Source organism: Oncorhynchus mykiss, chromosome 2 (genome assembly GCF_013265735.2).
Source record: "Oncorhynchus mykiss isolate Arlee chromosome 2, USDA_OmykA_1.1, whole genome shotgun sequence".
NCBI lineage: Eukaryota > Metazoa > Chordata > Actinopteri > Salmoniformes > Salmonidae > Oncorhynchus > Oncorhynchus mykiss.
This window is the reverse complement of record NC_048566.1, coordinates 13,685,684-13,709,896: the sequence shown is the minus strand read 5'-3', so window position 1 is coordinate 13,709,896 and position 24,213 is coordinate 13,685,684. Positions and strand designations below refer to the sequence as shown.

The 24,213-nt window shown below is 47.7% G+C and overlaps 1 protein-coding gene across 1 annotated transcript in view; it reads right to left on the bottom strand.

Moving 5' to 3' along the window:
• The window catches only part of LOC110520780 (serine/threonine-protein kinase Nek11-like), a 92,192-nt gene that overhangs the window by 46,134 nt on the left and 21,845 nt on the right, over positions 1 to 24,213 (bottom strand). Inside the window, exons 4-10 of the mRNA XM_036938564.1 lie at positions 19,135 to 19,253; positions 18,873 to 18,937; positions 10,701 to 10,827; positions 8,262 to 8,411; positions 8,002 to 8,080; positions 3,301 to 3,386; positions 540 to 659 (exon numbers count right to left, since the gene is read on the bottom strand). Coding sequence (XP_036794459.1) covers positions 540 to 659; positions 3,301 to 3,386; positions 8,002 to 8,080; positions 8,262 to 8,411; positions 10,701 to 10,827; positions 18,873 to 18,937; positions 19,135 to 19,253 — 746 coding nt within the window. The remainder of the gene's footprint in view (positions 1 to 539; positions 660 to 3,300; positions 3,387 to 8,001; positions 8,081 to 8,261; positions 8,412 to 10,700; positions 10,828 to 18,872; positions 18,938 to 19,134; positions 19,254 to 24,213) is intronic.

Sequence of the window (24,213 nt, the reverse complement as noted above, 5' to 3'; positions counted from 1 at the left end):
AGAGTGTGGGAAAGAGAGGGAAAGAGGGAGAGAGAGGAGGAAGGATATAGATAAAGAGAAAATGAGAGAGAAAGAAACACAGTCAGATAGAGACCCACAGAGAGAGAGAGAGAGACACAGAACGAGATAGAGAAGAAGAGGAGAGAGAGGTCATGGCTTGTATAATATCAGCGTCCTGCTAAAAGTTGGAACTCCATAGAGCACATCAATAGCCCTGTTGCCTGGCCTGTTGTCCTTCCCATCCACTCTGTCGCTCTCAGTATCGTTCCCTGTAGACACGTCTCCAACACAGTTCAGCCCAAGGAAACTAGGGCAGGGGAGAATGCATTTACACAAAACTCTCTTTGTCTTTAAAGGGAACCCAGCCATGCATCAGCCCCAGAAGAATCCCAACGGGACCTCACAGGCTCTATTCTGGTCATGGACCGAATGACTGTGGTGTGTGCGTGCGTGCGTGTGCGCGTGTGCGCATGCGTGTGTGTGTGTGTGTGTGTGTACATGTGTGTGCGTACTTGTGAGGGTATGTAAGGGTGTCCTACCTAAGCCTCCTGGCCTTGTCGTCAGCAGCCTGCAGCTTCCTCAGCCTCATTCTCTCCCTGGGGGTCATTCTGTCTAGCTCTGACTTCTCCCTCAGTGTCTGAAGGTGCACCTTTCTCTGCCTGTTCAAAGGTCAAAGGGCAACGGTCAGCGGTTGGGAGGGCTGGAGCGTTGGCGAGTAAGATAGGTCAGAGGTCCGATACTCCTACACACAATTACCTCTGCACTGTTAAAAACAATTGCTGCCTTAATGGGATTTTGAATTTACCATGGCAAAAAGAGATACTGTGCACTGTAAACACCTCAGGGTGGTGGATTTGATTGAATTCTAGCGTTGACCTTTTGTAGGTCACTTCCTATGTGGATGTAAATACTTCTTTCAACATGTAAGGTATGTAACAAGGTCATTTAGAGTGAGATAGGCAGTAATCAGACATAAACAATATACATGTGAAAGAGATGATCTAATCAAGAGGAATACTAATCGGAGGCCCTGATTCAGATATGTCTCCCACTGTCCTCTAACCATAACTTAAACCCTTACCTTAAGCCTAAACCTAACCGAAAGCCTAACCCTCAACCTAGCTTCATGTGCACATCCCAGTTCAACCCTAGCCTCATATTACCTCGATTTACCTCGACTAACCTGTACCCCTACACATTGACACATTGACTCGGTACCGGTACCCCCTGTATAGAGTCTCGTTATTGTTATTTTATTGTGTTACTTTGTTCTTCTTATTTTTTTATTTTAACCAACACAAAAAATATGCATTGTTGCTTGTAAGTAAGCATTTGATTTGATTTGAACCCTAACCCTGGCTTCATGTCCGCATACCAGCTCAACCCTAACCCGGGGCTCTCGAGTGGCGCAACGGTCTAAGACACTGCATCTCAGTGCTAGAGGCATCACTACAGACCCTGGTTTGATTCCAGGCTGTATCACAACCTGCCGTGATTGGGAGTCCCATAAGGCGGAGCACAATTGGACCAGCCTAGTCCGGGTGAGGGTTTGGCCGGGTTAGGCCGTCATTGTAAATAAGAATTTGTTCTTGCTTAGTTAAATAAAGGTTAAATAAAAAATTAAAACAACCCTAAACCTAGCTTCATGTTCACATCCCAGTTCAACCCTAACCTTTGACCCAACCCTAAACCTGGCTCCATGTCCACATCCCAGTTCAACCCTAACCTTAGACCCAACCCTAAACCTGGCTCCATGTCCACATCCCAGTTCAACCCTAACCTTAGACCCAACCCTAAACCTAGCTTCATGTACACATCCCAGTTCAACCCTAACCTTAGACCCAACCCTAAACCTAGCTCCATGTCCACATCCTGGTTCAACCCTAACCTTAGACCCGACCCTAAACCTGGCTCCATGTCCACATCCCAGTTCAACCCTAACCTTTGACCCAACCCTAAACCTGGCTCCATGTCCACATCCCAGTTCAACCCTAACCTTAGACCCAACCCTAAACCTGGCTCCATGTCCACATCCCAGTTCAACCATAACCTTAGACCCAACCCTAAACCTAGCTTCATGTACACATCCCAGTTCAACCCTAACCTTAGACCCAACTCTAAACCTAGCTCCATGTCCACATCCCAGTTCAACCCTAACCTTAGACCCAACCCTAAACCTAGCTCCATGTCCACATCCTGGTTCAACCCTAACCTTAGACCCAACCCTAAACCTGGCTCCATGTCCACATCCTGGTTCAACCCTAACCTTAGACCCAACCCTAAACCTGGCTCCATGTCCACATCCCAGTTCAACCATAACCCTGGCTTCAACCACCACTCTAACTATAAGGTGTGTAGAATTCCATTCGACAAGATCAGGGTAAGTATGTAAAAAGTAGAATAACATGATTAATGGTTAATGAGCATAACATCAGATCAGAGAATCATATCATCCATAATCCCAAGTTAATCACCATTTCTCACAACCATATCACATTGTCCACATGCTACCAAGGCACCTTGGCAAGTCATTACAGATGCAGTCTGTCAGGCAACAAATTACATGATCGTGTCAATCCTAAAGAGATGGGTGTGGCTATTGCTAAGACCTAGACCTAATCTGGTCTTTCTCTGCAACATGGTACACCTGGCCACTCTAACATATGTGTGTGGCCAGCTAATCTAATGATGACAGGCACCTTCCCTGATTGGTGCCAGTTTGAATCAGTGACGTTCTGGTTTGTTTAAGAGACAGCTGCTACTAACTGTGATTTCCATGTCTGAATGAGTGAGAAAATGTGAGTGTGAGGAAGTGAGAGAGAGAGCGCGAGAGAGAGGAAGTGAGAGAGAGGAAGTGAGAGAAAGAGACAGACAGAGAGTGAGAGAAAAGGGGGTATAGAGAGGGACAGAGTATGGCAATATTAGTGTGTGTTTGGGTAAATGCTTAAAAATCCCTCTGTCCTGATGCAGCCACATTGCGCTAAGCTAAGGAGCCAGTGTCTGAGGATGATAGTGGTGTGTAACTGCAGCCACGTAGCTCTAAACTGAGGAGACAGTGTTCATTCTTCATGTCTGAGGATGATAGTGGTGTGTAACTGCAGCCACGTAGCTCTAAACTGAGGAGACAGTGTTCATTCTTCATGTCTGAGGATGATAGTGGTGTGTAACTGCAGCCACGTAGCTCTAAACTGAGGAGCCAGTGTTCATGTCTGAGGATGATAGTGGTTTTAGTTCTCTCTCTTCCTTCTTAAAATAACCCAAACTACAGACAACCATACAGTACATAGAGCATGTCCTTACACCGCTTTCAATATCTGTGCTGCGTCTCTTTCTCCCACCGATGTCTTGTCTCTCAGTGTCAGACTACAGAACTTGTGTTTTAAGATCTGTAGACAGTGAGTGAGACAGAGAAAAACAAAGGGAGGGGGAAAGAGAGCGAGAGTAAAAGAGAGAGAAAAGAAAGAGCGAGATCAAGATTAACATTATCAATATTATTGCTTTATTACAAACAGACTAGTATATCCCTGTCTTACTTCACCATCGTTGATATGTTTACGTCTCTCTCTCCCTCTCCCTCTCTCTCCCTCTCTCTCTCCCTTCCACTCTTTCCCTCTTTCTCTTCAGAAACTCTGTGCTTTCGGTATAATATAGGGTGGTGCCCTATCTCTATGTCCCTCATTCTCTCACTGAAATCTGTCATCAAGAGAAGAGGGACAAACCACTGGGGGGAGAGGGAGAGGGAGGGAGGGAGGGAAAATATTCACAGGACAATAGAAGAAACTTGTCATGGAAAAATAACACCAGTCACGCCACACCCTGAATAGAAATAGAGGGAGAGATGGATGAGGAGGAGGAGGGAGAGGAGGAGGGAGGAGAGATGGTGTAGGGGGGAGAGATGGAGGAGGGAGAGGAGGAGGGAGGAGAGATGGAGTAGGAGAGATAGAGGAGGAGAGATCGAGGGAGAGATGGAGGAAGCGGAGGGAGAGATGGTGGAGGAGAGATGGAGGAGAGATGGGGGAAGTGGAGGGAGAGATGGAGGAGATATGGAGGAGGAGAGACGGAGGATGCGGAGGGCGAGATGTAGGACATATGGAGGAGGAGAGACGGAAGAGGCGGAGGGCGAAATGGAGGAGAAGAGATGAAGGAGGGAGAGATGGAGGAGGTAGAGGAACAGGAGGAGGAGGAAGAGGAAGAGAGAGGAGAGATGGAGGAGAGATGGAGGAAGAGAGATGGAGGAGGGGGAGAGAGATGAGGAGAAATGGAGGAGGGAGAGATGGAGGTGGGAGAGATGGAGGAGGAGGAGGAGGAAGAGGAGGAGGAAGAGGAGGAGCGAGGAGAGATGGAGAGAGAGATGGAGGAGAGATGGAGGAGGAGGGGGGAGATGGAGAAGGAGAGATGGAGGAGATATGGAGGAGGGAGAGATGGGGAGAGATGGAGGAGGAGAGATGGAGGAGGGAGAGATGGAGGAGATGTGGAGGAGGGAGAGATGGAGGGAGAGATGGAGGAGATATGGAGGAGGGAGAGATGGAGGAGCTGGAGGGAGAGATGGAGGAGGAGAGAGTAGAGATGGAGGAGGGAGAGATGGAGGAGATATGGAGGAAGGAGAGATGGAGGAGATATGGAGGAGGGAGAGATGGAGGAGCTAGAGGGAGAGATGGAGGAGGAGAGATGGAGGAGATATGGAGGAGGGAGAGATGGAGGGAGAGGTGGAGGAGGAGAGATGGAGGAGATATGGACGAGGGAGAGATGGAGGGAGAGGTGGAGGAGGGAGAGATGGAGGAGGGAGAGATGGAGGAAGGAGAGATGGAGGAGGAGATAAGGAGGAGCTGGAGGGAGAGATGGAGGAACTGGAGGGAGAGATGGAGGAACTGGAGGGACAGATGGAGGAGGGAGATATGGAGGTGCTGGAGGGAGAGATGGAGGAGGGAGAGATGGAGGAGATATGGAGGAGGGAGAGATGGAGGAGCTGGAGGGAGAGATGGAGGAACTGGAGGGAGAGATGGATGAGGGAGAGATGGAGGAACTGGAGGGAGAGATGGAGGAGGGAGAGATGGAGGAGCTGGAGGGAGAGATGGAGGAGTGAGAGATGGAGGAACTGGAGGGAGAGATGGAGGAGGGAGAGATGGAGGAGCTGGAGGGAGAGATGGAGGAGGGAGAGATGGAGGAACTGGAGGGAGAGATGGAGGAGGGAGAGATGGAGGAGGGAGAGATGGAGGAACTGGAGGGAGAGATGGAGGAGGGAGAGATGGAGGAGCTGGAGGGAGAGATGGAGGAACTGGAGGGAGAGATGGAGGAGGGAGATATGGAGGTGCTGGAGGGAGAGACGGAGGAGGGAGAGATGGAGGAGATATGGAGGAGGGAGAGATGGAGGAGCTGGAGGGAGAGATGGAGGAGGGAGAGATGGAGGAGCTGGAGGGAGAGATGGAGGAACTGGAGGGAGAGATGGAGGAACTGGAGGGAGAGATGGAGGAGCTGGAGGGAGAGATGGAGGAGTGAGAGATGGAGGAACTGGAGGGAGAGATGGAGGAGGGAGAGATGGAGGAGCTGGAGGGAGAGATGGAGGAGGGAGAGATGGAGGAACTGGAGGGAGAGATGGAGGAGGGAGAGATGGAGGAGCTGGAGGGAGAGATGGAGGAACTGGAGGGAGAGATGGAGGAGGGAGAGATGGAGGAGCTGGAGGGAGAGATGGAGAAGATGTGGAGGAGGAGGAGGAGGAGGAGGAGATAAAACAAGAGACATCAAAGAACCATTGTGTTTTATGTCAATACAGAACAGCTAGGCAACACCAATTACCATGTTCACTGAGACGGAGACACAACGGTGTCAGGCTAGCATACAGACATAAAAGGGGATAGCCACATCATATGCTTTACATGTACACTCAGCCATAGGTGCTAGAGAGAAATACAATGCATAGAATGCAGTGCTGACAGAAAGAAAGCTAAACAGAATACATCATGTACAGTCAGGTTAGCATACTGCACAAGGCAGAAACTAAACACAGACCACCAGATGTGTATCCATGTAATGTGTACATTTACATACATACTTCGTTACATTACAGCCTGATTCTAAAATGGATTTAAAAAAACAACTTCATCAATCTACACACAATACTCCATAATGACATCACAATACTCCATAATGACATCACAATACTCCATAATGAAAAAAATGAAAAAAGAAATACCTTATTTACATAAGTATTCAGACCCTTTGCTATGAGACTCTAAATTGAGCTCAGGTGCATTCTGTTTCCATTGATCATCCTTGAGATGTTTCTATAACTTGATTGGAGTCCGCATTGGTGAAATTCAATTGATCGGACATGATTTGGAAAGGCATAAACCTGTCTATATAAGGTTCCACAGTTGACAGTGCATGTCAGAGCAAAAACCAAGCCATGAGGTCGAAGGAATTGTCCGTAGAGCTTCAAGTTAGGATTGTGTCGAGAATTAGATCTGAGGAAGAGTACCAAAAAATCTCTGCAGCATTGAAGGTCCCCAAGAACAATCGGGGAAGAAGGGCCTTGGTCAGGGAGGTGACCAAGAACCCAATGGTCACTCTGACAGAGCTCTAGAGTTCCTCTGTGGAGATGGGAGAACCTTCCAGAAGGACAACCATTTCTGCAGCACTCCACCAATCAGGCCTTTATGGTAGACTGGCCAAACGAAAGCCACACCTCAGTAAAAGGCACATGACAGCCGCTTGGAGTTTGACAAAAGGCACCTAAAGACTCTTAGACCATGAGAAACAACATTCTCTGGTCTGATGAAACCAACTCTTTGACCTGAACACCAAGTATCACGTCTGGAGGAAACCTAGCACCATCCCTATGGTGAAGTATGATGGTGGCAGCATCATGCAGTGGGGATGTTTTTCAGCGGCAAGGACTGAGAGACTTGTCAAGATCGAGGCAGAGATGAAATTAGTCAAATACAGAGAGATCCTTGATGAAAACCTGTTCCGGAGCACTCGGGACTTCAGACTGGGGAGAAAGTTCACCTCCCAACAGAACAACGCTCTAAGCACACAGCCAAGACAATGCAGGAGTGGCTTCGGGACAAGTCTCTGAATGTCCTAGAGTGGCCCAGCCAGAGCCTGGACTTGAACCCGATCAAACCTCTCTGGAGAGACATGAAAATAGCTGTGCAGCAACGTTCCCATCCATCCTGACAGAGCTTGAGAGGATCTGCAGAGAAGAATAGGAGAAACTCCCCAAATACAGGTGTGCCAAGCTTGTAGTGTCATACCCAAGAAGACTCGAGGCTGTAATCACTGCCAAAGGTGCTTTAACAAAGTACTGAGTAAAGGGTCTGAATACTTATGTTAAAAAAATATTTTTATTTTTTATAAATTAGCAAAAATGTCTAAAAACCTATTTTTGCTTTTTCATTATGGGGTATTGTGTGTAGATTGATGAGGGGGGGGAAAAAATAATGTAATCAATTTTAGAATAAGGCTGTAACCTAACAAAATGTGGAAAAAGTCAAGGAGTCTGAATACTTTCCGAAGGCACTGTACATACTTGTCAGATACAGTACATTACAGTACATTATTTACAGTACATTTATTATCTCACATGAGCTTAGCTGGCTTTACGTTTCATTGACTGTGTGTGTGTGTGTGTGTGTGTGTGCGTGTGTGTGTGTGTGTGTGCGCGTGTGCGTGTGTGCGTGTGTGTGTGTGTGCGTGTGTGTGTGTGTATTGTCAATAAGAATGTGGACGACAGATGAAATGCTGACTTTCTAACCTGTCATGGTAGAAAAGGTTATGAACACAGAAAATGTGCTGTGGAAAAAAGTGAACTATGACAGGAAGTCGATTTAACATTGAGTAAATCCATCCAACCAGCCAGTAGGTTTGATTAGTCTGTGATTCTGGTACCATAGCTCCGCCCATTTGACCTTTGGAGCCACCCCAATGAATCAACCAATCAATCAGCCTTAGGAAGTATTTATATTGCTGTGATATGTGTTATGTTTCCAGGATAGGTCTAACCTGCATACTGTCCTCAATGAATTTTGTCTTCAGAGCTTCTGCAGCAGAGAGCCTGGATGACGGGGTTTTCTCCAGCATCCTAAAAGAGAGACAGCACATGGTTCTGGATAAGTTAAGGGTTCGGGTTTGAAGGTGGGTAAGACACTCTTTATCCTGTATTATCATTTTTTGTACATGTTGAAGCACAATGTGAGAGGGTTGAACTCTGACCTATGTGTTACTGAGTTGACCCTTACATTCTCCAGCTAATGCCTTCTCACCTTTGCATGAGTGTGTTGAGCTCCAGAGAGTATCTGCCTGTCAGTCTGGGGGTTTCTCCCTCCACTATCTTCATCACAACTGACAAGAAGTTGTGTCCTTCAAAGGCGTGTGACAGGCAACACATCTCATACAGGATACAGCCTATGGCCCTGAAACACACACATACACACAATCAGCCAACACATCTCATACAGGATACAGCCTATGGCCCTGAAACACACACATACACACAATCAGCCAACACATCTCATACAGGATACAGCCTATGGCCCTGAAACACACACACAATCAGCCAACACAGTTCACAATGGTAGTGATATCATCAACACCTCTGGGTACACCTGTATTGGTTAAGGATACTGGATCCACTGGTCCTGACCCTTGGAAGGGGTGTGCGACCTGACACTCTGATCTACTGTGTAATTGAATCGATAAATCAATGTCGTCTCATATTTCCAATATGACTAATACCCCACATGGACTCTAAACAGACCAGTAAGAAGTGAGAACATTAACACATCTGGTAATGGAACTGTGCACATCTTATATCGAGGTGTAATGAAGCTCCCTTCTCCTGCAGGTTGTTTGGCATCAAAGGAAAGTGGCCATGAATAAACAGATTAGATGGGAGAATAATAAATGCCCGCCAGACATATGTGAATGAATATACTGGCTCCCGTTATTACTCTTGGTGGAATAGAGAGATAACCAAACGATGACAGGAAGCAGATGGAAGTTAGAGAGTTAAAGGTATTATTTGTCAATCATCCACCTCTTTGTCTTTAATATCTCTTAATCTCTTGTTTTATTGCATCCTGCCACACAGTACATCAGAACAACAATGCACGTAATACAAATGGACAGAGTGATTCTACAATGAATATGAATGTATTCAGATACCATAATGGAGGATAAACAAACAATATCATCTACATTTCCCTGGAAGCCTCCATCTCATTTTCCATATCAAATGTTACATTGTTTTTATATCAAGTAATAATTGTATTATTTGATGTAAAATAAGAAGAAGGGATTGGGAAGAGGAGTGGACATCCATGTATTACAGGGATTTCAAACATCTACCACCAGGCAATGTCTCATTGTGACCTAACAGAGTTGTGACTCTACTTGTTGCTCTAATCCTCGTACTCTTTCTAACCCTTAAAGTCCATCTCCCACTTCCTGTCTTTACTTGTTACCTACAGTGAGCCCTCTTCTCCTTGTGAGATCAGCTAAACGGGCCGTGCGTGGTACAGTAGAGCGGTCGAGGCGTGAGGTGACCACTTCCTCTTTCATTAGTGTGGTCTATGGGAAGAGACGCTGAGCCTTGCGGAGTGAGGAGGAGTGGGAGGCAACAGACTACCCAGAGGGCTGTGTATCAGTGTCTGAGATCACCACCATCTCCTCAAGTGGCTTCTTGGTCTCTTCCTCTCTGTCGGATAAAATAAGCCAATTTTCCACTCCCACTCTGGGATTAGTGGTCATTTCCTCTTGAAAACAGATGAATAGGGAAAGAAGGGGGGAAGGCCAGGGGTGGAAGGAAGCTGCTGGCAGCTGGGAGGGACAGTGCAGAGTTGACAGACCTTTTGTCTCCATTCAGTACTATGTTCTACCGGCTCTACTTATTTTTCTCCAAGAAATCAGATTCTTCTTCATGAATAACTTCTCATAAAGACTATTATTTGAAACCATGGAGCACTGGTGCTGAAGGAAGTCATGTACAGTTACTACTGTTGCATTCTTTTCAAAGAACTTTGAGCTCAGTAGATGAGGGATCTATAGTCTATCTATAGAAAGATGAGGGATCTATAGTCGCTCTTGGTATTAAAGGTGTTCTTTATGCTCTCCTGCTGATCAGAGCAACGGCCATATCGACTCCATTCATCATTATACATGAATCCATTTCTACCCCTCTTCTACACTTCATTACTCATCACATATTCCAGTCCATATCCAAAGTGCCTCTTAGCCATGCTCCTTTTGGACTGCTTTGAAGGAAATACCAGCCAAATCTCACAATGAGTGTCTGCCTTGATACGTGACAGCATTCTGAACTCAGCACTGTAGCCTTAGCAGAAAGCAGAGACGGAGGAGGAAACTGGATGTCAACAACTCTCTTGAGGTTCGGAGGGGAATGAGAAAAAAAAAGAACTCATCTTCAAAACACAGAGCTCTAAACAGGTGTTTGTTTCATTAAAAGTCTTAAACATGACAAACATTCACATAATAAAACTTGTGGTGGCTGCCACAACACAAAACACGCGTTACAAGTGTTAAGAAAGTCACTACACACATAAACAAACAGTGCAGCATCAAGATAAATGTCAATGTCCACTCACCGTTCAACCTATCTAACCTTACCTTTCTTTACATTTGAACTTTAACCTAACTTTGACCTTTCTGTCTTTGAGCCTCAGTGTGCTGCTCCACCTTCCTACCAGATATCAGACTTGGAGTCGTAACCGTGGTGGTTCAGGACTTCAGGGCTCATGTAGTAAGGCGTGCCCGTGAAGGTGGTGGCCAGGTCACATGACCCCATCAGCAGACAGGACACCCCAAAATCACCTGAACGGAGGAAGAGCAACACTTATAATAATAATATATTATATTTGTAGAGTGCCATTTGCATAAGATAGGAAACAAAACAAAGAACAATAAACAGCAACAATACATTGCCTAATAATGCTAAATCTAGACTATGATTATTTCCAAACTGGAACCTGTTCCTATTTCCTGTGCCCTCATTGATCCCATCTGAAAGGACCAGGGGGATGGGTGTGAGCACTATGCAGAAGGACAATAAAAAGGCTGAAAGAAGTGTCCGCCATATTGCTTTCACCTATCCAGTCCTCTTTCGAGTGACAAGGATGAGTCATCATAGGAAGAGGAAAGAAAGACAGTTTTCTGTTTGGAATTGAACCATTAGCACATTAAAGTAGACAGTTTTCTGCTTTGGAATTGAACCATCAGCACATTTTCTGTATGGAATTGAAAAATTAGCACATTAAAGTAGACCGTTTTCTGTTTGGAATTGAACCTTTAGCACATTTTCTGTTTTTAGAATTGAACCATTATCACATTAAAGTAGACAGTTTTCCGTTTGTAATTGAACCATCAGCACATTAAAGTGCATGCCCTGATTATGTTCTTGTCAAGTGTCAATGTGCAGCGGGTAGGAAGGAGTCAGGCGCAGGACAAAGAACTGAGTAAAAAACCTACTTTACTCGAATAAACAACTAAATAAATTCCACGCAGGGAAAATCCTCCAGCTCACAGAAAATAGCGAACACTTCACAACGAACAAACACGCACAAAACCATGTGGGAACCAGAGGGTTAAATAGGGAATAAATAACAATGTCATGGAAGCCAGGTGTGTACAATAAAGACAAAACAAATGGACAATGAAACATAGATCGGTAGCGGCTAGAAAACCGGTGACGTCGACCGCCGAACACCGCCGGAACAAGGAGAGGCACCAACTTTGGCAGAAGTTGTGACAGTACCCCCCCCGCCCCCCCGCCCCCTCCGGCCTCGGGGACGACCCGGAGGACAAGGCGCAGGACGATCCAGGTGGAGGACGATTCCCGCAGTAAGGAAGGGTCCAGGATGTCCTCCACCGGCACCCAGCATCTCTCCTCCGGACTGTACCCCTCCCACTCCACGAGGTACTGAAGGCCCCTCGCCCGACGCCTTGATTGCTCGAACAGTATTCGCCGGGGCCCCCTCGATATCCAGAGGGGGCGGAGGAACCTCCCGCACCTCAGACTCTGGAGCGGACCAGCCACCACCGGCCTGAGGAGAGACACATGGAACGAGGGGTTAATACGGTAATCAGGGGGAGCTATAACCTATAACAATCCCCGTTCCGTCTCCTCAGGACTTTAAATGGCCCCACAAACCGTGGACCCAGCTTCCGGCAGGGCAGGCGAAGGGGCAGGTTTCGAGAGCCAGACCCGGTCGGCCTCACTGCGGTGGCGGTCGGCGCTCCCCTTCTGCCGCCTGATGGCCCGTTGCAGGTGCACATGGGCAGCGTCCCATGTCTCCTCCGAGCGCCGAAACCATTCATCCACCGCAGGTGCCTCGATCTGGCTCTGATGCCACGGTGCCAGGACCGGCTGATACCTAGTACACATTGAAAAGGGGATAGGTTAGTGGAGGAGTGGCGGAGGGAGTTTTGGGCCATCTCTACCCAGGGGATGAAAGCCGCCCACTCCCCCGGCCGGTCCTGGCAATAGGACCGCAGAAACATACCCACATCCTGGTTAACTCTCTCCACCTGCCCATTAGCAGGTGGAGAGAGTTCACCTGCCCATTAGCAGGTGGAGAGAGTTCACCTGGCCATTAGCAGGTGGAGAGAGTTCACCTGCCCATTAGCAGGTGGAGAGAGTTCACCTGCCCATTAGCAGGTGGAGAGAGTTCACCTGCCCATTAGCAGGTGGAGAGAGTTCACCTGCCCATTAGCAGGTGGAGAGAGTTCACCTGCCCATTAGCAGGTGGAGAGAGTTCACCTGCCCATTAGCAGGTGGAGAGAGTTCACCTGCCCATTAGCAGGTGGAGAGAGTTCACCTGCCCATTAGCAGGTGGAGAGAGTTCACCTGCCCATTAGCAGGTGGAGAGAGTTCACTTGCCCATTAGCAGGTGGAGAGAGTTCACCTGCCCATTAGCAGGTGGAGAGAGTTCACCTGCCCATTAGCAGGTGGAGAGAGTTCACCTGGCCATTAGCAGGTGGAGAGAGTTCACCTGCCCATTAGCAGGTGGAGAGAGTTCACCTGCCCATTAGCAGGTGGAGAGAGTTCACCTGCCCATTAGCAGGTGGAGAGAGTTCACCTGCCCATTAGCAGGTGGAGAGAGTTCACCTGCCCATTAGCAGGTGGAGAGAGTTCACCTGCCCATTAGCAGGTGGAGAGAGTTCACCTGCCCATTAGCAGGTGGAGAGAGTTCACCTGCCCATTAGCAGGTGGAGAGAGTTCACCTGCCCATTAGCAGGTGGAGAGAGTTCACTTGCCCATTAGCAGGTGGAGAGAGTTCACCTGCCCATTAGCAGGTGGAGAGAGTTCACCTGCCCATTAGCAGGTGGAGAGAGTTCACCTGCCCATTAGCAGGTGGAGAGAGTTCACCTGCCCATTAGCAGGTGGAGAGAGTTCACCTGCCCATTAGCAGGTGGAGAGAGTTCACTTGCCCATTAGCAGGTGGAGAGAGTTCACCTGCCCATTAGCAGGTGGAGAGAGTTCACCTGCCCATTAGCAGGTGGAGAGAGTTCACCTGGCCATTAGCAGGTGGAGAGAGTTCACCTGCCCATTAGCAGGTGGAGAGAGTTCACCTGCCCATTAGCAGGTGGAGAGAGTTCACCTGCCCATTAGCAGGTGGAGAGAGTTCACCTGCCCATTAGCAGGTGGAGAGAGTTCACCTGCCCATTAGCAGGTGGAGAGAGTTCACCTGCCCATTAGCAGGTGGAGAGAGTTCACCTGCCCATTAGCAGGTGGAGAGAGTTCACCTGCCCATTAGCAGGTGGAGAGAGTTCACCTGCCCATTAGCAGGTGGAGAGAGTTCACCTGCCCATTAGCAGGTGGAGAGAGTTCACCTGCCCATTAGCAGGTGGAGAGAGTTCACCTGCCCATTAGCAGGTGGAGAGAGTTCACCTGCCCATTAGCAGGTGGAGAGAGTTCACCTGCCCATTAGCAGGTGGAGAGAGTTCACCTGCCCATTAGCAGGTGGAGAGAGTTCACCTGCCCATTAGCAGGTGGAGAGAGTTCACTTGCCCATTAGCAGGTGGAGAGAGTTCACCTGCCCATTAGCAGGTGGAGAGAGTTCACCTGCCCATTAGCAGGTGGAGAGAGTTCACCTGGCCATTAGCAGGTGGAGAGAGTTCACCTGCCCATTAGCAGGTGGAGAGAGTTCACCTGCCCATTAGCAGGTGGAGAGAGTTCACCTGCCCATTAGCAGGTGGAGAGAGTTCACCTGCCCATTAGCAGGTGGAGAGAGTTCACCTGCCCATTAGCAGGTGGAGAGAGTTCACCTGCCCATTAGCAGGTGGAGAGAGTTCACCTGCCCATTAGCAGGTGGAGAGAGTTCACCTGCCCATTAGCAGGTGGAGAGAGTTCACCTGCCCATTAGCAGGTGGAGAGAGTTCACCTGCCCATTAGCAGGTGGAGAGAGTTCACTTGCCCATTAGCAGGTGGAGAGAGTTCACCTGCCCATTAGCAGGTGGAGAGAGTTCACCTGCCCATTAGCAGGTGGAGAGAGTTCACCTGCCCATTAGCAGGTGGAGAGAGTTCACCTGCCCATTAGCAGGTGGAGAGAGTTCACCTGCCCATTAGCAGGTGGAGAGAGTTCACTTGCCCATTAGCAGGTGGAGAGAGTTCACCTGCCCATTAGCAGGTGGAGAGAGTTCACCTGCCCATTAGCAGGTGGAGAGAGTTCACCTGGCCATTAGCAGGTGGAGAGAGTTCACCTGCCCATTAGCAGGTGGAGAGAGTTCACCTGCCCATTAGCAGGTGGAGAGAGTTCACCTGCCCATTAGCAGGTGGAGAGAGTTCACCTGCCCATTAGCAGGTGGAGAGAGTTCACCTGCCCATTAGCAGGTGGAGAGTTCACCTGCCCATTAGCAGGTGGAGAGAGTTCACCTGCCCATTAGCAGGTGGAGAGAGTTCACCTGCCCATTAGCAGGTGGAGAGAGTTCACCTGCCCATTAGCAGGTGGAGAGAGTTCACCTGCCCATTAGCAGGTGGAGAGAGTTCACCTGCCCATTAGCAGGTGGAGAGAGTTCACCTGCCCATTAACAGGTGGAGAGAGTTCACCTGCCCATTAGCAGGTGGAGAGAGTTCACCTGCCCATTAGCAGGTGGAGAGAGTTCACCTGCCCATTAGCAGGTGGAGAGAGTTCACCTGCCCATTAGCAGGTGGAGAGAGTTCACCTGCCCATTAGCAGGTGGAGAGAGTTCACCTGCCCATTAGCAGGTGGAGAGAGTTCACCTGCCCATTAGCAGGTGGAGAGAGTTCACCTGCCCATTAGCAGGTGGAGAGAGTTCACCTGCCCATTAGCAGGTGGAGAGAGTTCACCTGCCCATTAGCAGGTGGAGAGAGTTCACCTGCCCATTAGCAGGTGGAGAGAGTTCACCTGCCCATTAGCAGGTGGAGAGAGTTCACCTGCCCATTAGCAGGTGGAGAGAGTTCACCTGCCCATTAGCAGGTGGAGAGAGTTCACCTGCCCATTAGCAGGTGGAGAGAGTTCACCTGCCCATTAGCAGGTGGAGAGAGTTCACCTGCCCATTAGCAGGTGGAGAGTTCACCTGCCCATTAGCAGGTGGAGAGAGTTCACCTGCCCATTAGCAGGTGGAGAGAGTTCACCTGCCCATTAGCAGGTGGAGAGAGTTCACCTGCCCATTAGCAGGTGGAGAGAGTTCACCTGCCCATTAGCAGGTGGAGAGAGTTCACCTGCCCATTAGCAGGTGGAGAGAGTTCACCTGCCCATTAGCAGGTGGAGAGAGTTCACCTGCCCATTAGCAGGTGGAGAGAGTTCACTTGCCCATTAGCAGGTGGAGAGAGTTCACTTGCCCATCAGGTGAAAACCTGATGTGAGGCTGACCGAGAACCCCAGACGTTCCATAAACACCCTCCAGACCCTAGACGTGAACTGGGGACCCCGATCAGAAACTATTTCCTCAGGCACCCCGTAGTGCGGGAAGACATGGGTGAACAGGGCCTCCGCAGTCTGTAGAGCCGTAGGGAGACCCGGCAAAGGAAGGAGATGGCAGAAAACCGATCCACAACAACCAGGATCGTGGTGTTTCCCTGTGACGGAGGATGTTCCGTCACAAAATCCACTGATTGGTGTGACCACAACCCCTACCGGTTGTGGAACCGGTAGGGGTTGTAATTTCCCTCTGGGCAGGTGTCTAGGTGCCTTGCACTGGGCGCACACCAGCAGGAGGAAACATAAACCCTCACGTCCTTAGCTAAAGTGGGCCACCAGTACTTCCCACTAAGACAGCGCACCGTCCTACCGATGCCAGGGTGACCAGAGGAGGGGGACGTATGGGCCCAATAGATCAAACGGTCGCGGACAGCAGAACGTACAGACTCCCAGCTGGACATTGGGGGGGAGTGGGCTCTGTACGTAACACCCGCTCGATGTCCACATCCAGCTCCCACACCACCGGTGCCACCAGGCAAGATGCCGGGAGTATGGGAGTGGGATCCATGGGCCACTCCTCTGTGTCATACATCCGGGACAGTGTGTCTGCCTTAGTGTTCTGGGAACCTGGTCTGTAGGACAGGGTGAAAACAACACGGGTAAAGAACATGGCCCACCTTGCCTGGCGAGGGTTCAGTCTCTGTGGTCTCTATAGATTGCGGTGGTCAGTCCAGATGAGGAAGGGGTGTTTAGCCCCCTCAAGCCAATGTCTCCACACTTTCAAAACCAGTAGCTCCCGGTCCCCCACATCATAGTTAAGCTCCGCCGAGCTGAGCTTCTTCAAAAAGAAAGCACAGGGGCGGAGTTTGGGTGGCGTACTCGAGCGCTGAGACAGCACAGCACCTATCCCAGCCTCAGATGCATCCACCTCCACTATAAATGCCAAGGAGGGATCGGGATGATCCAGCACGGGAGCCTGGGTAAACAGAGCCTTCAGGTGACCAAAAGCCCTATCCGCCCTAGCCGACCACTGCAGTCACACCGGTCCCCTCTTAAGCAGTGAGGTAATGGGAGCCGCTACCTGACCAAAGCCCCAGATAAACCTCCGGTGGTAGTTGGCAAACCCTAAGAACCGCTGCACCCCCTTAACCGTGGTTGGAGTCGGGCGAATTAGGCACGGCTGAAATGCGGTCATTTTCCATCTCCACCCCTGACGTGGAAAGGCGGTACCCTAGGAAGGAAACAGACTGTTGAAAGAACAGACACTTCTCAGCCTTCACGTACACGTGATGCTCCAACAGTCGACCAAGCACCTTGCGCACCAGGGACACATGCTCGGCGCGTGTAGCGGAGTATATCAGAATGTCGCTGATATACACCACTCCACCCTGCCCGTGCAGGTCCCAGAAAATCTGGTCTACAAAGGATTGGAAGACTGATGGAGCATTCATCAACCCGTACGGCATGACGAGGTACTCATAGTGCCCAGAGGTGGTACTAAATGCCGTCTTCCGCCAAACGCCGCCGGAACAAGGACAGGCACCAACTTCGGCGGAAGTCGTGACAGTTCAATTGTCTTAATTTGTTCAAGTGAATTACATATTTGATCTAAATCTTGTGAGCAAACAACTGGCAGTGATTTACACAGTGGGCTACAGATGGTGTGCTGTCTATAAACTGTGTGCTGTGTATAAACTGTGTGTTGTGTATAAACTGTGTGCTGTGTATAAACTGTGTGTTGTGTATAAACTGTGTGCTGTGTATAAACTGTGTGCTGTGTATAAACTGTGTGCTGTGTATAAACTGTGTGCTGTGTATAAACTGTGTGCTGTGTATAAACTGTGTGTTGTGTATAAACTGTGTGTTGTGTATAAACTGTGTGCTGTGTATAAACTGTGTGCTGTGTATAAACTGTGTGCTGTGTATAAACTGTGTGCTGTGTATAAACTGTGTGCTGTGTATAAACTGTGTGCTGTGTATAAACTGTGTGCTGTGTATAAACTGTGTGCTGTGTATAAACTGAGTGCTGTGTATAAACTGAGTGCTGTGTATAAACTGTGTGCTGTGTATAAACTGTGTGCTGTGTATAAACTGTGTGCTGTGTATAAACTGAGTGCTGTGTATAAACTGAGTGCTGTGTATAAACTGTGTGCTGTGTATAAACTGTGTGCTGTGTATAAACTGAGTGCTGTGTATAAACTGTGTGCTGTGTATAAACTGTGTGCTGTGTATAAACTGAGTGCTGTGTATAAACTGAGTGCTGTGTATAAACTGTGTGCTGTGTATAAACTGTGTGCTGTGGAGTGCTGTGTATAAACTGTGTGCTGTGTATAAACTGTGTGCTGTGTATAAACTGTGTGCTGTGGAGTGCTGTGTATAAACTGTGTGCTGTGTATAAACTGTGTGCTGTGTATAAACTGTGTGTACTTTCAACAGTTTTGTATTCCTGTAAGGGGTGCGTAATCAGTGGCAGGGAAGTCAGACGCAGGAGAGCAGAATTTAGTAATAGCCGGAGCAGTTTAATAGCAAAACCCACAGCATAAAAATAACAAGTATATTGGGTACAAAACCCGTCACGCACCAAACAGCACGTGCACAAGCACTTACAATAAACAATCCCAGACAAAGACATGGGGGGAACAGAGGGTTAAATGCACAACAAATGATTGAGGGAATTGAAACCAGGTGTGAGGAAAAACAAGACAAAACACATGGAAAATGAAAAGTGGATTGATGATGGCTAGAAGACTGGCGACGCCGACCGCCGAGTGCCGCCCAAACAAGGAGAGGACCCGACTTCGGCGGAAGTCGTGACAATTCATCCATTACCTTTGTAGATAATTGTATGCCGCTGACATATGGAGAGAGCCTTAGAATTTAACAGGAGTGACACAGCCTCCCTGCACTTTTAAGGACTAGCATACATTTCAAACAAACAAAAAAACTCCCATGGGCCCCTGCTGCATTGGAACTCACCGATTTTAACTATGTTCCTTTTCAGGAAGATATTTTTGGCCTTCAGATCTCTGTGGAGGATGCGCCTGCGACAGAGGAGGCAGGACAAACAGACATCAGCAGACAGGAAGACAGGCAGAAATACAATAAAAAAATAAACCTTGCACGATGCAATCATGATACTTTGAAGTCCAACATATATCCTTGTTTAGATCCCTGTGGTTCTTAGACCTCCCCCTTATGTACTCTTCATTTTTGACAAAAGTATAAATACAGTATGAACCTGTTATGCATGTAGTGGAGTCCAAGCAGCAGCTGGATCAGCCAATCAGTGACCTGGGTCTCAGGCAAGCTCTGCCCTGCTTCTCTCACTTCCTCCAGATGACAGTCCAAGTCCCTGTCCTAGAGCATAGAGTATTATGGTAACAGACTTAGATATTCATACAGATACCCACATCACAATAAATGCATGCAATTGTATACAGGCGCATGCACGCACACACCCACCAACACACTATTGTGGATACACATCGTGGAAAACCTTTGACAAAATACCCATTCCGATACGTCTATAAGTTCATTCATTTCCATTCTGGGGGAAATGTGCATCAACTCTAACTGTAAGAGCTAAGTGCATCAACACTAAGAGAGCTCTGAATCATCGTCTCTATTTTACACTCCAGACAGAAAGGTCTTCTGTCAGCCGCCATTGTGACCATTTAACTGTCTGTGAGGATAAGCTGGAATGAGATCTGAGCTGGCTTCATTCTCTCTAATGGGACTTCCAGCGAGAACAGAACAGCACCAATGAACTTCTTAATGGAACTGTGGGGGTGTCCTCACGGGTTCATTCTGAGAGGCACGGAGTAGGTTATGATGCTCTGGCAGTGTGTGTGTGTGTGTGTGTGTGTGTGTGTGTGTGTGTGTGTGTGTGTGTGTGTGTGTGTGTGTGTGTGTGTGTGTGTGTGTGTGTGTGTGTGTGTGTGCACATGCCTGCGAGCATGCCTGCATGCATCTGAGCTTCTGTGTAGTGGGGGAAAGTCTATGTTGTGTGTATATGGGGGGTGATGGAACAACATAAGCTGTATCTGTGTCAGGTGGGGTAAAAATGCTTTAAGGCAACTGTTTAATGAAATAATTAAGACACAGAAATGACTAGAGGGAGTCCGACCGCAATTTATTTGATTATGCCTCCAGGATCACACTTGCTGCGCTGTTAAAAAAAAAAGTATCTCTCTCCTCCCTGCTGCAGTGACCACCACAGAACATCAACAGTGTTTATAGTGGTGTCTCTCTCTCCTCCCTGCTGCAGTGACCACCACAGAACATCAACAGTGTTTATAGTGGTGTCTCTCTCTCCTCCCTGCTGCAGTGACCACCACAGAACATCAACAGTGTTTATAGTGGTGTCTCTCTCTCCTCCCTGCTGCAATGACCACCACAGAACATCAACAGTGTTTATAGTGGTGTCTCTCTCTCCTCCCTGCTGCAGTGACCACCACAGAACATCAACAGTGTTTATAGTGTTGTCTCTCTCTCCTCCCTGCTGCAGTGACCACCACAGAACATCAACAGTGTTTATAGTGTTTATAGTGTTGTCTCTCTCTCCTCCCTGCTGCAGTGACCACCACAGAACATCAACAGTGTTTATAGTGGTGTCTCTCTCTCCTCCCTGCTGCAGTGACCACCACAGAACATCAACAGTGTTTATAGTGTTGTCTCTCTCTCCTCCCTGCTGCAGTGACCACCACAGAACATCAACAGTGTTTATAGTGTTGTCTCTCTCTCCTCCCTGTTGCAGTGACCACCACAGAACATCAACAGTGTTTATAGTGTTGTCTCTCTCTCCTCCCTGCTGCAGTGACCACCACAGAACATCAACAGTGTTCATAGTGTTGTCTCTCTCTCCTCCCTGCTGCAGTGACCACCACAGAACATCAACAGTGTTTATAGTGTTTATAGTGTTGTCTCTCTCTCCTCCCTGCTGCAACGACCACCACAGAACATCAACAGTGTTTATAGTGTTGCCTCTCTCTCCTCCCTGCTGCAGTGACCACCACAGAACATCAACAGTGTTTATAGTGTTGTCTCTCTCTCCTCCCTGCTGCAGTGACCACCACAGAACATCAACAGTGTTTATAGTGTTTATAGTGTTGTCTCTCTCTCCTCCCTGCTGCAGTGACCACCACAGAACATCAACAGTGTTTATAGTGGTGTCTCTCTCTCCTCCCTGCTGCAGTGACCACCACAGAACATCAACAGTGTTTATAGTGTTGTCTCTCTCTCCTCCCTGCTGCAGTGACCACCACAGAACATCAACAGTGTTTATAGTGTTGTCTCTCTCTCCTCCCTGTTGCAGTGACCACCACAGAACATCAACAGTGTTTATAGTGTTGTCTCTCTCTCCTCCCTGCTGCAGTGACCACCACAGAACATCAACAGTGTTCATAGTGTTGTCTCTCTCTCCTCCCTGCTGCAGTGACCACCACAGAACATCAACAGTGTTTATAGTGTTTATAGTGTTGTCTCTCTCTCCTCCCTGCTGCAACGACCACCACAGAACATCAACAGTGTTTATAGTGTTGCCTCTCTCTCCTCCCTGCTGCAGTGACCACCACAGAACATCAACAGTGTTTATAGTGTTGTCTCTCTCTCCTCCCTGCTGCAGTGACCACCACAGAACATCAACAGTGTTCATAGTGTTGTCTCTCTCTCCTCCCTGCTGCAGTGACCACCACAGAACATCAACAGTGTTCATAGTGTTGTCTCTCTCTCCTCCCTGCTGCAGTGACCACCACAGAACATCAACAGTGTTTATAGTGTTGTCTCTCTCTCCTCCCTGCTGCAGTGACCACCACAGAACATCAACAGTGTTTATAGTGTTGTCTCTCTCTCCTCCCTGTTGCAGTGACCACCACAGAACAGTGTTTATAGTGTTTATAGTGTTGTCTCTCTCTCCTCCCTGCTGCAGTGACCACCACAGAACATCAACAGTGTTCATAGTGTTGTCTCTCTCTCCTCCCTGCTGCAGTGACCACCACAGAACATCAACAGTGTTTATAGTGTTGTCTCTCTCTCTTCCCTGCTGCAGTGACCACCACAGAACATCAACAGTGTTTATAGTGTTGTCTCTCTATCCTCCCTGCTGCAGTGACCACCACAGAACATCAACAGTGTTTATAGTGTTGTCTCTCTCTCCTCCCTGCTGCAGTGACCACCACAGAACATCAACAGTGTTCATAGTGTTGTCTCTCTCTCCTCCCTGCTGCAGTGACCACCACAGAACATCAACAGTGTTCATAGTGTTGTCTCTCTCTCCTTCCTGCTGCAGTGACCACCACAGAACATCAACAGTGTTTATAGTGTTGTCTCTCTCTCCTCCCTGCTGCAGTGACCACCACAGAACATCAACAGTGTTCATAGCGTTGTCTCTCTCTCCTCCCTGTTGCAGTGACCACCACAGAACAGTGTTTATATTGTTTATAGTGTTGTCTCTCTCTCCTCCCTGCTGCAGTGACCACCACAGAACATCAACAGTGTTTATAGTGTTGTCTCTCTCTCCTCCCTGCTGCAGTGACCACCACAGAACATCCACAGTGTTTATAGTGTTGTCTCTCTCTCCTCCCTGCTGCATTGACCACCACAGAACATCAACAGTGTGTATTGTACTGTCAATGTTGCTGCAACATAATTACAGCCATTTCTGACTGAAAAGTTCTGTTACCGAAATCCCTCATTTGTTTAGGTAAAACATTCCCTATTCCCTGAACCCTCGCTCTCTTTACGTAACACATGTATGCATCGCATGCACATGACTAATAGGGCCTGACCTATAGCATATCAGAATCACATCAATAAACTGCTTATAACAAACTCTGAACACCGTAACGCATGACAGCAAAATGGATGCACAGGAAGTGACAAACAAACTCGATACGGGAGAATGTTTACTGGTTGCTCAAGAGGTAAAAGGGCCGTTCAGATGTGAGGAATAAATTTGACAAGTTGTGGAAAATCCTGGAGATCAAGAAAAAGAAGGTAAGGAGCCAGCGCTTCATGTATATTATGTCTCTGCCAAACAGCTGCTGTTAGATTACAATACAACATTTCCTACCATTTGGAACAATGTAAACAACATCAAATAAATTACAAGCGTAATAGAGAGTCTATTGTAACAATTTGAGTTTTTTTCTTGTAAAGCCTTTATTACAGCAAAGACTAAAAACAGTCACATTTATTTGTGAACGCAATTTACTAAATGGGGGAGTTTAGGCCTATTTATTGGAGTAGCCTATATAAGTGTTGAAATATAGGCCTAAGGCCTCAGTAAGTTACATTGTGAAGACTAAACAGGATGTGCTCTTAGGCCTACAGCTCAATTATTGGTTATACGAAGCCTACTAATGATAATGACATGACTTATTATTATAATTATCATGCTCATCATAATAATAGTAATAATAACAACAAGAAGGAGATCAAGGAAAAAGGAGGGTTATTTTTTTAAAATTATTATAAATATAATTTTGGGGACAATTTGGAACAGAGTAAACAACATGAAATAAATGATAAATAATGCCAGAGAGGCTGGTCTAATGAAAAAAAGTGTAAAGCCTTTATTACAGCATAGCAAAGATTAAAAACAGACACATTTGTGGAATTGTTTATTCGACATGTAAGTAAGGCTTATTGCTCACAGAATCAGTAGGCTATTAAACAAACAGTCAAACAGACAACAGAAGCAAGATCTGTTTTATTTATGTCGATATATATGGAAGATTTACAAAGCCAGGCACATTTAACAGTTTGGCTGTTGATTATAGACCTAATTAAGTTGGAGTTTCCTCTCTCCTCACTTTTCTTAGACAATTAAGGCTGTTGTCTCGTCTCCTGACTCCGCTGCTGCCTCGGCCACATTGTTCTCAACGCCAATATGCTGGTTAACTTTGCTATTATGCACATAGCAACATGGTCTAGAAAAAAATGCAAATTCAACAGCACACTGATGTGTTTCAGAACCTGATGTGTTTCAGGAAAGTAAACACTATCCAACGTGGGAGAAAGCGCATTTGCTATAAAATCATTTTCATTTTGATTCTGGTTCTTACATAATATAACCATACACAATTTCAGTAGCACATCTCTTAGACTGACGGACTGTGCCATCCCCACGGCCTCCACAATGGATCAGTCCACTCAGACAGGCGCCAATCAGACAGGTGTCTTGTACACCATGATATTTTTGAGAAAGACTGGAAGACAGGACCCCTACCTGCTGTAATCTAGTAGGAGAAAGACTGGAAGACAGGACCCATACCTGCTGTAATCCAGTAGAATAAAGACTGGAGAACAGGACCCCTAC